We start from the raw sequence: 15,182 nt of genomic DNA, 5'->3' as shown, positions 1-15,182 counted from the left end.
AATGCACTAGAAATTATGCAGGTAGAATCGATAAAAAAAAGGAATATAATTGGGAGAAATAGCACACAAAATGATAGATGCAAAATCTCTTCTCTAAACAATAAAGATGAGAAGCACCATCTCGCAATGTCCAGTCAAACATATAGACTTACAGCAGAGAGAAGACAAAGAAGAGACAAATAGCTTCCTTATTCAATTGATCGCTGGTGTTTGTCGCTAGCGGTTATGGCAAAGAAGAGATCAACAGCTTTCCTCTACTCGATTGCAAGTGATCGCTTAAGGCAGAAAAGAGAACGATCGCCGGTGTATGTTGCTAATGGTAGGGCAAGGAAAGAATGGACAGCTCTTCTCTACTCAGTTGCAAGAGATCTCTACGGTAGAGAAAAGAACAACCAAGCTCAAATTCATTGGCCAAATGAGGGCATTTTTGTCCTTTTTCATTATATGAAAATACTACTTAAGGACTTAGGACTTCATTGGCATTTTAGAATTACTTGAGAGTTAACTAGTATAAAATTGGTCTTTTGGGACTTGATTGTCATTTCCCTTTTTTTTATATACACGAACTAAAACTCTCTTTTTTTCCCCTTTTTAAGAGCAAATTGTACAGTGATGATATAGTGGACTACAGCTGGCGCTAACGTTGGTGGTCATATAAAAGCCTCACAAATTGAATGGCTAGGAAACGCAGGTAAAAGTAAAAGGGAGAGACCTCGGCTAGCGGTCCCAAGACTATGGCCATGCACAATAAATGTGGGCCCATCAGTGGCCATTAATTTAAGGGTTAATGTTTAATTTTATTTTTATATTTATTTTTTAGGAGTGATAGGTATCATATATTTTTAAATGAGATAATTTTATTTTTGAATTATTTTTTTGAGGAGCAAAAATATTTTTGTTAAGGAACTGTTAACTTTATCATTATATGTTGACATGACACGTGCATGGGGCCACGCACAGTGATAGGTATGATTCTGACTAGATCCTTTAATACTAATTTATTCATAAACTCTTTTTTCAAAAGCGCTGAGCACCTTAAAATCTTTTTTAAAGAGCATTGGGTACTTTAAAGTCTTATTAAAATAAAATTTAATAAATATTACAAAATATAAAATATTTTCACATTTAATAATTTAAATATTATTATTTATAAATATTCATTCAAAATTTATGAATTACTTTTAAATATTAACAACTCAAATTAACATTTTATAAATTTATAAATGACTTTTTATCGATCTTTAATTTTTTTTGAGACAGTACATAAATTATTATGCTTTTTTCTACGTGTCGAAACTTACTTATATTTTTAATTTTAATATCAGTTAAGTTTCTTTTTTTTTTGTTAACTAACAATTTTCCTCTAAAATATTGCATAATCTAAATTTAATACTCTCTATATGATTTAGTATTAGGAGTAAAATCAGATATATAACAATTAGGACCAACAAAATGGCAACAAAAAATGTTTATTTGAAAGATATCATTTGCTTCATTGATGTATTACAAAAAAAGTTACTTAACAAGAAAAAAAAATGAAGAGATGAAAAGGAAAAATCCCTTCATTAATTTAGAGATTCATTCACTTCATTTTTAATACAAAATTAAAAAAATATTAAAATAATAAATTGGGTGGTATAATGTTTTAGATAATAATATTTAAATACTTAATAGTTTAACAATATTTATTAAATTTTATTTTAATAAAACTTCAAGGTATCTAACACTTCTAGAAATAAACTTTAGGGTGCTCAGTGGTATTGAAAAAAGAGGGGCAAATTAACACAAAGTATATGGTTAAAGTCATACATGTCATTATGTATGGGCCCCACACATATATCACGTTAACATATAATGGTAGGGTTAACGGTTCATTAATTGAGGGGGGTTTTTTGTTCCTCAAAAAATATAAGGTGCCTAACATTCTTAAAAAATAAATATAGAGGTAAAAATGAACTTTAACCCTTAATTTAATTTGTGGTCATCTTATGGACCCACAAAATTAATTCACAAACCATTAAATGACGTTTATCATTTTTTTTAATTTCATGTATGACGAGTATATTTCTGGCTAAATGAAAAAGTTATATGCTATAAAATATTTTGTTTTTTTATATACATTAATAAATTATTTAGTTGTATCATCCATGCATGCTGTGAACATATTGCTAGTTTAATCAAAATTTTGATGTACTGTAGAAAATATTTTACTTTCTATGTATTGATAAATTTGTGTGGATTATACTTAAATTTTACCCTAACTTAATTCTTTTTTATTTTTGGGGGGAGGGTGGGGGAAATACCCCACACATATTACCCGCACACTAGAGCTTGAAACCACATTGTAACCTCTTCTTTCAAAGAAGAGTTTTGGTGACATTAGGCCAAGATCCAAGAGGCCTTTTTTTCTTTTTTAACCTGAATGAGAAATGCCATGCAAAAATCATGCAAAAGACAATCATTAAGTTATGTCAGTGCTCGAAAAGCTATTGCACCCTAAGGATAGAACGTCTAAAATCTTAATATTTAAACTATTACTAAGAGCTTGCATGCGCAGTTATTGACTTATATATATACATGATCAAAAATAATCATCTAGCCTCTAATTTAATGATTGCTTCAGAAAGAGGATGATTGTTGTTGAAGGCAGGGTGGATGAGTGAAAGAGCTTCAATAGAGTCTGAGTAAACATTGATTTTAGAAAACTTGTTATTTCAACAAAGGTTGAGCCCTTCAAGAATACCTAAGAGTTCAACTATTATGCTAGGATAATAGCCAAGATATTTAAAAAAATCTTTTATCCAATTCCCTTTTTCATCACAGATGAGGCCTTTGGCTTTGTGTGCATGGCATTAGCTTCTGTGCTTAACAAAGTGATGAGAACAAGATCTAGATCATTTATATTTAATTAAGAGAGTATAGATTTAACATTTTTAATTTGAAATGTCTTTTAGAAAATCATTTTTTGTAATTATTTGTTAGAATTTTAATTATCTTTTTCTTTATTTTTTATTTACTAGAATAAAAAATTATAAAAATTATAAATTTTTTTGATAAATTAGCTCATCACCGATCTAGACACTCTAGATTTAATCTATACAGTTCAAATTTAACATTTAAAACTTTTATAATTTTTGTACATTAACTTTTCCTATTTAATATTAAACATTTTTATTTTGGTAAATACAATATAAAGAAATAAAGACAACTTCTTAACTAGAATTTTGTAGAAAATAATACAAGTAAAAGCTTTAAATCTAGACCAACTATATTAACTATGAATGGCTCAGGTCTCCTCACAGTGATGAATACCATGTTCATCAACAAAATGACGACTAAAGGTGGACTGTGTGTGTATAGCTTTAGCCCTTGAGTATCCTGTATATATTATGGTAGATAAAACACAACTAGGATTACTATTGTGTTATGGGACTAATTATATCTTACCAACTATATTAGTTAGTGTTTGAATTCTCCACCCACCGCTACAAAAAAAATTAACTTTTAGCGGTGACAAAAAGTCAAAAAATTGCCACAATGTCGCCGCGAGAGCTCTTGTTGCTGATTCAATCTACGATGATAATAAAAGTCATTGCTGAAAGTTAAGAATCTGCGGTAACATTTGTCACTGCCAAAAGTCAAAAAGTCGCCACTGAAAGTTTTCAATAGCGACAAAAAGTGGCCATAATGTCGCCGCAAGAGCTCCTGTCGCTGATTCAATCTACGGTGATAATAAAAGTTGTCACTGAAAGTTGAGAATCGGCGATGACAAATGTCACCGTAAAAAAGAAATTTTATTGTAGCCAAATGATAGTCGCCGTTGAAAGTTAAAAATTGACGGCGATATTTTGTTGCCGCAAAAACCACACGTCAATGGTGACTATTTTTGTCGCTGCTAAATGTTAAGTATTAATGGCAACATTTGTTGCCGCGAAAGCTTCTAAAAAGTAATGTTAGTTCACTTACACATATGGCACCACGTCACTGTCCACATGGTGCCCCACCTCACACCACGTGGCGCCATGTCATGTGTCGCTCTTACCACACGCCACATGGCGCCATGTGATCTTTCACGTGTCACCCTCACCTCATGCCATGTGGCGCTATGTCACTCTCCGCGTGTCGCTCTCACCACATGCCACATGTCATCATTTCACCAATTTATATTTCAATTTTGAAAATTGTCTCCTCCAAGGTTTGAACCCGTAACTTTCTCCTTTTGTGTTCAAACATTTTACCACTGAGCTGGAATAAACCTGTAGTCTATTATTGCATAATTATATATATATATATATATACATGTACACATATTATTAAACTATACAAACACACATGTATATTAAATATTAAATTTTATAAAATATCATTACTATCTTTAAATACTTCAATTTAATTCTTTTGATTTATAAAATTATAAATTATATTATTTATTTTTTTTAAAGTAAACTATAAATATAATTGATACAATATCATTTGTACTATTTATTTTAATTTTTTTTACTTCTTGAGGTTGTTATATTATTTATTTAATATTCATATTTATAATCATAAAATAAAAATATCTAAGAATAAATAGTAAAAATACTAATGATTATACATTAGTTTATAATTATTTATGTTTCTAAACTAGCATCAAGATTTAAAGTTATTGGTGTTAAATGTAGAATTTAAATTAAAAAATTAGATTAGATGAAATATCATTCTATGAATGAATAAATTTAAGTATCAAATGTTTAATTATTATAAACAAGTAGTGTTATTGACTTCTACATTAATCTGATGACTTATGCTTTCTCTCTCTTCTTTTCTATCTTGAATATTTAAGATTTTTTACTTATTAGTTATAATTTTAAATTTAATTTGTTTTAGTTATTAATTAGTCAAAAAATATATATTAAAAATTTCATGCTTATTTTGGCCATTAAACATTTTAACTAGCTTTTGAATAAAATTATCTAAATAAATTTTAGTTTATTTAATAGACCTCTAAAAAAAAAACATATTCAAACATAAATCATATTACATTTACTGACTTTTTTCTAATTTTAGTTCGCTAACCTCGATTAAATCTTAACCTTAGTTGTAAATTTTTTAATACAAACACACACGTAAAATAATATGATTTGGCTTAATTCTTTACTTTATCTCATTAGTATTAAATAATACCTTAACCTTATCTTAAAGTTATAATTTAACCATAGAATATATTAAATGAAAACTCATTATGTTATTTTACATAGTCATTATAAAATTACAATAATACAACAAAATTAATGTCTTAAAATGTTAAATATTAGATAAATAAAAATTAAATTTTTTGATGATAATACAAAATCAAACTTTTAATGGCGACATTCAAAGTTGCCGCTAAAAGTCTCATTTTCAGCGGCGACACTAAAAAGTTGCGGCTGATTCTCAACTTTCAGCCATGTTGCCGTCAAAACTTACAACATAATTTTTTAAAAACAATTATAAAAATGTTAACAATCAGCGATGACACTAAAAAGTCACCGCTGATTCTCAACTTTCAACGATGACTTGTATGTTGCTGTTGAAACTTACAACATAATTTTTTAAAAAAATTATAAAAATGTTGACAATTAGCGGCAACACTAAAAAGTCGCCACTGATTCTCAACTTTCAGCGGCAACTTATATGTCGCTGTTGAAACTTATAACACGATTTTTTTAAAAAAATTATAAAAATGTTGACAATCAGCGGTGACACTAAAAAGTCACCGCTGATTCTTGACTTTCTGTGACGACTTGTATGTCGCTGCTGAAATTTACAACATAATTTTTTTAAAAAAATTATAAAAATATTAACAATTAGCGGCGACAATAAAAAGTTGTTGCTGATTCTCGACTTTTAGCGATGACATGCATGTCGCCGCTGAAACTTACAACATAATTTTTTAAAAAAATTATAAAAATGTTGACAATCAGCGGCGACACTAAAAAGTCACCGCTGATTTTCGACTCGCCACTGAAACTTACAACATCATTTTTTTAAAAAAATTATAAAAGTGTTGACAATCAGCAGTGACACTAAAAAGTTATCATTGATTCTCAATTTTCAGCGGCAACTTGTATGTCGCTGCTGAAACTTACAACATAATTTTTTAAAAAAAATTATAAAAATATTGACAATCAGTAGCGACACTAAAAAGTCGCTGCTAAAACTTACAACATAATTTAAAAAAATTATAAAAATATTGACAATCAGTGACAACATTAAAAAGTCGCCACTGATTCTCAACTTGTATGTCGCTGCTGAAACTTACAACATAATTTTTTTTAAAAAAATTATGAAAATGTTGACAATCAGTGGTGACATTAAAAAATTGCCGCTGATTCTCAACTTTCAGCAGCGACTTGTATGTTGCTACTTAAACATACAACATAATTTTTTAAAAAAATTATAAAAATGTTGACAATCAGCGGCAACACTAAAAAGTCACTGCTGATTCTCAACTTTTAGCGACGACTTGTATGTTACCGCTGAAACTTACAACATAATTTTTAAAAAAAAATTATAAAAATATTGACGATCAGCGGCGATACTAAAAAGTCACTGCTAATTCTTTAATTTCAGTGGTGACTTGTATGTTGCCGCTAAAACTTACAACATAATTTTTTAAAAAAAATTATAAAAATGGCCAAATCTTTTACATTTATAACAAACTATTTCTATTTTATCTTTTTTAAAATTATCTTTTCTAAAGGTTTTTCTATGTTTTTTCAGGAAATATTTTTTATGTCTCATATATCTTTTATAAGAATATTATATATAATTTTTTTTTTATTTTTCTTAGAAGGGGCTTGTATTTTCCTAACTCTAGTTTTTTCTTATTTTGTATCACTATGTATTTCTTTTTACATTTTTATTTCATTGCATAACTTTAATCCGATGATATTTATAATATTAATTATTTGTCCATATTTTAAAATAGTAGAATTTATTGTTCTTCATTATAACTAGTAAAATAAAAGCTGAAGAAAATATAGAAAAAGAAATAGAAAATGAAATAGATAACACCCACTTTGAAATAAATCAACAAAGATACATGAACATAATATCACATATAACTTATAAAAAAATGATATTGCCAAGTAAGTTTAGTAACAAACAGAGAATATTCAAAAAATATAATATTCAAAAATCCTATGAAAGAATAGGGAAGTTAGGCAGTGGTGTTCCTATTAAGTTTAGGAAGAACAATATCAATAGAAAATAAAACTTGTAAAAATAGAAATATGAGATGGTTCGATAAGATATTAGGATCTAAGTAAAAAAAAGAAGAATAAGATAAGTCTTAAGAGTCTCAGTCTACAGCCAAATAGGAATAGTGAACTTGAACGAGAAATAAAAGAGTAGAAATAAAGAAATACATTATAAAAGAATTGAAGAACAAATAGAAATCCCAAAAATAAAAAATAGAATAAATTAAATAAGAGAAAAATTTGAAAGAGATATTTGTGCAGAATATTCAAATTCTTTCTGAAATAGAAAAGACATAAGAAATCACGGGTGAAAAACAAATATGACAAAAGAAGAAAAAGAAAAAGCAAAAGAAAAACAAGAGTTGAATCTTGTCAAAAAATAATTTAAGCACAAAAAAGGGTAATTAGGTGAAGCAAATCAAAAGAGCTAATTTAACCATGATTTTTCTAAACTTCTATAAAATCCAAAGACTTTTAATTTTTGCAGGCATTGAGTTAAATGGCCCCTTTTCTATCTCTTAATATAAACCTCTCTCCAGTTGTAATATTACAAGATATGTATGTATGTGTATCTATACATACATACATACATACAACTTGGTTAAATAAATAAAAATGGAAATAAATTGAAATTTAAATAAAAAGAACATCATGAAATTGGTAAAACAAAAATATATTTTTTCCTATGGAAAATACTTTAATCTAATTTTGAAAACACAAAAATTAAACTTTTCATAAAATTTAATTTCGAAAGCGTAAGAAATATCACTAAAAAAAATTATAAAAATGTTGACAATCAACGGTGATACTAAAAAGTCACCGTTGATTCTCGACTTTCAGCGGTGACTTGTATGTCACCGCTGAAACTTACAACATCATTTTTAAAAAAAATTATAAAAATATTAACAATTAGCGGCGACACTAAAAAGTCACCGTTGATTCTCGACTTTCAATGGTGACTTGTATGTCGCCGATGAAACTTACAATATAATTTTCTTAAAAAAATTATAAAAATGTTGATAATCAGCGACGACACTAAAAAGTCACCACTAATTCTCAACTTTCAGCGGCGACTTGTATGTCGCTACTGAAACTTACAACATAATTTTTTAAAAAAAATTATAACATATTTTAAAATATGTTAACAATCAGTGGCGACATTAAAAAGTCACCGCTGATTCTCAACTTTCAACGGTGATAATAAACATCACCGCTGAAAGTGTGACTTTCTACGGTGACATGCACTTGTCGTCGCTGAAAGTGTGACAATCAGTGGCGATTATATCTTGTCGTTGCAGAAAGTCACTATTTCAATGGCAACTTCAAATGTTGTCGCAGAAAGTCACACTTTCAGCAGTAAATTTTACTGTCATCGTTGAAAGTTGAGAATTAGCGATGACTTTTTAGTGTCACCACTAAAAGTTATTCTTTTTGTAGTGCACCTCGCATAATTTATAGTGGAGAACTATATATATCACTATACTCCCATTTTGGATCTCCAACATACACAAGTGAAATAGTAACGGAGAATGCAATGTTACCTTTCCTTTCATTAGCCGTTGCTGGATATCAAGTTTCACTTATCAACAATGAAGATGAAAAAATGCAGAAACAGAAAGCTCCTTCAGAGAATAAACATTCAATTATCATACCTATAATCTCTGAGTTCAAAAGGGTCCACACTAATGCAAAGCTGGCTCATGTCATTTCTTGCTATTTGGACTCTAACTCATCTAAAAGATCAGTGTCTCTGGGTAATCCTTTAACATTGTTCGCTTCTATCTACATTCTGCATCAAAGATTTTTTGAGTACATCATCTATACCTTGTGTTAGCTTGTCCAGATGTGAGTGGATTTAAACTGTTCTAAGAAGTCTCACTTTGAATAAAGTTAGAGTTAATAAATAATATAAAATAAAGAGAAAGGATCTCAAACCTTAGGAGTTTTGAATTAAGATATAGTATTGTTTTGGCCATACTTGCTTGTCCCCCTCAATTCTTAACAAGTGATAATAGGCTAAGGTCCCATATCAAATAAAGTTGGGGTTAATAACTATATATATTAAAAAAAATGATACTCTTGCTTGTTTCTTTCTCCCTTGTTTCTAACTCTTTTTGATAAATGGTCTTCACTTTACAAAAACTTGACTTTCAGCAGGGACATTTGTCGCCACTAAAAGCTAAAAAGTCACCATTGAAAGTTTTCAGCAGCGATAAAAAGTCACAACAATATTTCTGCAAGAGCTCTTGTCGCTAATTCAATCTACGATGATAATAAAAGTTGCCACTAAGAGTTGAGAATCGATGGCTGCAAATGTCACTATAGAAAAGAAAATTTGTCGCCGCCAAAAGATAGTTGCCATTGAAAGTTAAAAATCAACAGTGACATTTTGTTGCAGTAAAAACCACACATTAGCGGTGACAAAATAGTCATCGCTGAATGTTAAGTATCAGTGGTGACATTTATCACTACGAAAACTACCAATCAGCAATGACTTTTTTGTCACTGCTGAAAAGTAATGTTGGTTTACTTACACACATGGTGCCATATCACTGTCCACGTGGTGCCTCACCTCATACCACGTGGCACCACGTCACCCTCCACATAGGGTCCCACTTTGCACTACTTGGTGCCATGTCACCCTTACCTCACGCCACGTGGTGCCATGTCACACTTCATGTGTCACTCCCACCACACGCCACATGTTATTACATTACCAATTTATATTTCCATTTTGAATGTTGTCTCCTCCAAGGTTTGAACCCATGACCACCTCCTTTTGTGTTCAACCATTTTGCCACTAAGATAGAATGAACCTATAATCTATTGTTGCATAATTATATATATATATATATATATAATATTAAACTATACAAACACACACATATATATATACATATTAAAGATTAAATATTATAAAATATCATTACTATCCTTAAATACTTCAATTTAATTCTTTTAATTTATAAAATTGCAAATTATATTATTTATTTGTTTAAAGTAAACTATAAATATAATTGATACTATATCATTTGTATTATTTATTTTAATTTTTTTACTTCTTGAGGTTATTATATTATGTATTTTACCATCCATATTTATAATTATAATATAGAAAGTATCTAAGAATAAATAGTAAAAATATTAATGATTATGCATTAGTTTATAATTGTTAATTTTTTTTAAATGGCATCAAGTTTTAAAGTTACTGGTATTAATTGTCGAGTTTGAATTGAAATATTAGATTAGATGAAATATCATTATATGAATGAATAAATATAAATATCACATGTCTAATTATTATAAACAAATAGTGTTATTGACTTCTTCGTTAATCCCATGGCTTATCCTTTCTCTCTCTTCTCTTCTATCTTGAACATTTAAGATTTTTAACTTATTAATTATAATTTTAAATTTAAGTTTTTTAGTTATTAATTAGTCAAAAGAATATATATTAAAAATTTCATGCTTATTTTGGCCATTAAACATCTCAATTAGCTTTTGAATAATATTATCCAAACAAATTTCAGTTTATTTAATTGACTTTTAAAAAAAATCTAAACATAAATCATATTACATTTACTGACTTTTCTTCTAATCTTAATTTGCTAACCTTAGTTGAATCTTAACCTCAGTTGTAAATTTTTAATCCAAGCACACACGTAAAATAATATAATTTAACTTAATTCTTTACTCTAGCTCATTAGCATTAAATAATACTTTAACCTTATCTTAAAGTTATAATTTAACCATAGAATATATTAAATAAAAACTCATTATGTTATTTTATATATTCATTATAAAATTATAATAATACAACAAAATTAATGTCTTAAAATATTAAATATTAGATAAATAAGAATAAAAAATTATGATGATAATACAAAATCAAATTTTCATTAGTGACACTAAAAAGTCATCGCTAATTCTCAACTTTCAGTGGTGATTTATATGTCACCGCTAAAACTTATAACATAAGTTTTTTAAAAAATTATAACATATTTTAAAATATGTTAACAATCAGTGGCGACTCTAAAATATTATCGCTAATTGAAACTTTCAGTAGCGACTTATATGTTGCTGCTGAAACTTAGACCTTCAACGATGACATGGACTTGTTGCTGCTAAAAGCCTGATAATCAGCGGTGACTTCAAATGTCACCGCAAAAAGTCACACTTTCAGTGGTGACTTTTACTATCGCCGCTAAGAGTCTTTTTTTTTTTTTTGTAATGTATAGGCATGCAGGGTATCCTGTTAATCATGAAATCAACTATGGGGCATTGATGAAGTTGATATGTTTTCGCTTAAACAATGCAGGCTGTGTGTATTAAATTGGTTTGCCAAACTCTGGGAAATCGAGAAGAGTGAGTATTGGGGATACGTTACAAATGGTGGAACTGAAGGCAATCTTTATGGAATCTTGTTGGGGTCGGTATTGCATGCGATTTTCAATTATATTAAATTAAAATAAAGATGATAATATATATTATACACTATTTCCTTTTTAAATTAACATAAATTAAAAATACAATAATGAAAATGATGTAAGTATCATAAACTCACAGGAGGGAACTATATCCAGATGGAGTTTTGTACATATCAAAAGAATCGCATTATTCACTGCTCAAGATAGCAAGAATATCTAGAGTCAAGTGTGTGATAGTTGGGACTAGACCCTCTGGTGAGATTGACTATGATGAATTAAAGGCTTCACTTCTTGCTCACCAGGACAAGCCGGCCATCGTCAACCTAAATCTGGGTACTCTCTCTCGATCTCTTCTCTCAATGTCAATATATATTGTTTAAATGCAACATCTGTTTTCCTTTTGGTGGTAAAACTATAAAAGGAGGCATTGATGACCTTGATCTTGTACCACAAATACTTAAGGACTGTGGCTTCACACAAGAACGATTCTACATTCAATGTGATGCAGCTTTATTTGGAATGATGCTCCCATTTATTAACGGAGTGAGTAACAATTTAACTAAAAATATCTAACCTACAACAGTATATGTTAACAATTACATAAATTATTAGTATTAATATCATAATGATAAATAGTTATAAATACTAAAAATGATGTGCATGGTTTGATTGTTAATTTACTCTATCTCAAAAGATCCAGATAAAGAAAAGAAGTTATGCAGAACCGGATTCCCCCCATTATTCTTATATATCCTCAATAAAAGATTTGTTCAAATTTTAAATCCCTAATGCATAACCTTACATATGTGGTATAGTTAGCTTAGTGAATTGAATTAAAAACAACTTTTGAATTAATTCTATTTAACTTATGTATAGGCACTACAAATTTCATTCAAGAAACCTATTGGAAGTGTAACTGTTTCAGGCCATAAATTTCTTGGATGTCCAATCCCATGTGGTGTCCTGATAACTCATTTAAATTATGTCGAACTTCTCTCTAGAGAAGTAGAATACATTGCTTCGAGAGACACTGCCATCTCAGGAAGCCAAGGAGGCCATGCTTCAATTTTCCTCTGGTATGTTCCCGATAAGAGAGGTTTTAATGGCCTTCAAGATGTGAATGAGTGCATCAACAAAGCGATCTACCTTCAAAATTGCTTGAAGGGCTATGGAATTGGAGTCATGCTGAACAAGTTTAGCAATATCATAGTATTTGAGAGACCTCTTGATGATGCATTTGGTCATAAGTGGATTCTAGTTAATGAAGGGAAAATGTCAGGCATAGTGGTGTTGCAACATGTGACCATGGAAATGCTGGATTCGTTTGTGACAGAGTTTGTGGAGAATCCATTAATTTGGTATCAAGATAATGAAGGCAAGAAAGCTCCCTGTATTGCTAAAGATATTTGTGCTAAGAATTGTGCTTGTTCTTCCCATAAGAAGCTAATTTCATGATGATAAGATGGTGTCACTTGGTATATTCCAGTTTGATTCTTAGCTAAATTCATTATTTTTCCAGTGTTTCGATTCTATTTTTTGTCAATCGGTTCTTGTCTTTCAAGTATTTTTCACAAGTGGGTAATTTACACCTTATAAATTGACTCTGAGGTGTATTTATATGGTATTGTAGTGTGAGATTCTCAAAGTTGGTTCATTTTCGGCCTCTCCATCTTGTTGCTTGCATGATTGTCTTAATAATGAAAACAAAAAATCATTGAGGAAGGTAAATAACTTGTTGAGTCGTAATTAGAAGAATGATTATGTGCATGTTTGGTTTACATTCTAACCTCTATTAGAGTGAATCAAACTGAGGTTAGAGAGTAAAAAAGTTAAAAAATAATGTTTGGATTAACAAAATATACCAACCTCAGTTAGAGTTAAACGAGCGTTAATTTAGAAGCTATCAACAGTGGCTTTTTGTCTTGCGTTGCGTTGATCTAGCCGTTGGGAAGCATTGATTAGCTTTTAAATTTTTGTGCTTTCTCTTTCCTCTCATTTATCTAACCCATGAGCATGAGCTCTGCTTTTCATTCCACTGTGCTTTCTTCTCCCGTGACCTCGCAAGCTAATACTGAAGAACCAGATTGCAGCTTTACTTATAATGATTCAGATTATTTTCCAAAATTGAAGACAAAAATAATGAAAGTGTGTCTAATGGTTTCTGGTAAATCCTGGATTCGCATCTTTGAAAAGCTAAGATTGATGAAAGCCAAGCTTCCATCTTCATCACCACTGCCAACACGATGCTTTTCGCAAATCAATTGTGTGTAGAAGTGAGCAGAGAGAGAACAAGTATACGAAGTCCAGAGAGCAATCCAAGGCACACCATACTCTTGAGCAAGAACAAGAGATGAAGTCACGAAAGCATTAGAAATCACATACGTCACTCTCAGATTCCTTTCTGAAACCACCATACTTAGGCCCTGTTTTAGGTTCTGAGGACCAGCTTTAAGAGAGAAGTTCAGCCTCCGAATGGGTGGTGGTTGGTGAGGTCGAGACCGTCAGGGATTTCATCGGAGACAGTGTAAAACTTTAGGGAGGGTGTTGCTGAGTTTAAAAGATAAGAGGGAATGCTTGCTCTGTAGGGTGGTGAAAATGGAGAAGCTCATATGAGGAGCAGCAATGACAAGGTTAAGCAGAGGAGTGGTATGAGTGGCGTAGGGGAAGGTAAAGACTGCCACGTGTCTGCTCCGATCGAGCAAGGCTCCACTAATGGTGGTGGCTATGGCTGAGAGTAGAACAGAGGGATGAAGACAACTACAATAAAAAGGTGGCTTTCGTTGAAATGATATTGGCACCATGCTGGGTTTGGTCCTATTTATAAGATTTTGTTTTTGTAATATTTATACTTCATGTCTTTAACTTTTTATTGCAAATTTTTTCTTTTACTTTCTTGTGAACATGATGAAAAAAAGTGCCTTATTAGAACATGTAACTTATGAGGTTAGACTTAATGGGAGGAATTAATTCCTTATAATATAATAAATTAAATTTTAAATTCTCTTAAGAAAAGAGATACTCATATTTAATGATAAAAAATGCTTCGGACATAATTGTTTTCATTAGACATGTAAGCAATAAATAAATAAATATATAATATAAATAAAGATGAAAACTTATTAGAATTTTAGAGAGTTAACTAATTTTAAAATCTTAATTAATTGTGAAGAAATTTGTTGAGAGTCATTTATAAATAATATTGAAATGAAAATGCATATATTTATTAATAGATCATAGGTGCCTGTTTACTTTTTATTAATTAAAATGCATATATTTATTAAAAAAATTTATGCTTATTTTTGCCATTAAATATCTCAACTAATTTTTAAATTAAATCATCCAAACAAATTTCAGTTTATCTAACTAACTTCTAAAAAAAATGGTATCCAAACATAAATCACATTACATCAACTGACTTTTCTTCTAACCTCAGTTTGTTAACCTTAGTTGAATCTTAATCTTAGTTATAAATTTTTTAATCCAAACACACCCTATGTTTGAAATTATATTTTATCCCCAATTGGTCTCTAGA

At 29.8% G+C, this 15,182-nt stretch overlaps 1 protein-coding gene across 1 annotated transcript; it reads left to right on the top strand.

Annotated features, from left to right (window-relative positions):
* The first annotated feature begins 225 nt into the window (after positions 1–225).
* On the top strand, positions 226–13,105 carry LOC129318600 (serine decarboxylase-like). Its single transcript, XM_054963488.1, has 5 exons — positions 226–376; positions 11,514–11,652; positions 11,790–11,987; positions 12,061–12,193; positions 12,527–13,105. Exons 1-5 carry the CDS (start codon positions 226–228, stop codon positions 13,103–13,105), a joined length of 1,200 nt encoding a protein of 399 aa, XP_054819463.1.
* The last annotated feature ends 2,077 nt before the right edge of the window (positions 13,106–15,182 follow it).

Source organism: Prosopis cineraria, unplaced genomic scaffold, assembly GCF_029017545.1.
Source record: "Prosopis cineraria cultivar Desert tree isolate PC_DT_omini unplaced genomic scaffold, ASM2901754v1 PC1, whole genome shotgun sequence".
Lineage (NCBI taxonomy): Eukaryota > Viridiplantae > Streptophyta > Magnoliopsida > Fabales > Fabaceae > Prosopis > Prosopis cineraria.
This window is presented reverse-complemented; position numbering and strand designations above follow the sequence as displayed.

Bases quoted from the DNA above. Each gene is read 5' to 3' on its own strand.
- LOC129318600 (XM_054963488.1), top strand. From the start codon at position 226: ATGGCAAAGAAGAGATCAACAGCTTTCCTCTACTCGATTGCAAGTGAT. The intron at 377-11,513 runs GTAGAGAAAAGA...GCATTGATGAAG, and splicing joins AGTTGCAAGAGATCTCTACG to TTGATATGTTTTCGCTTAAA. The intron at 11,988-12,060 runs TCTCTCTCGATC...TTTTGGTGGTAA, and splicing joins GTCAACCTAAATCTGGGTAC to AACTATAAAAGGAGGCATTG.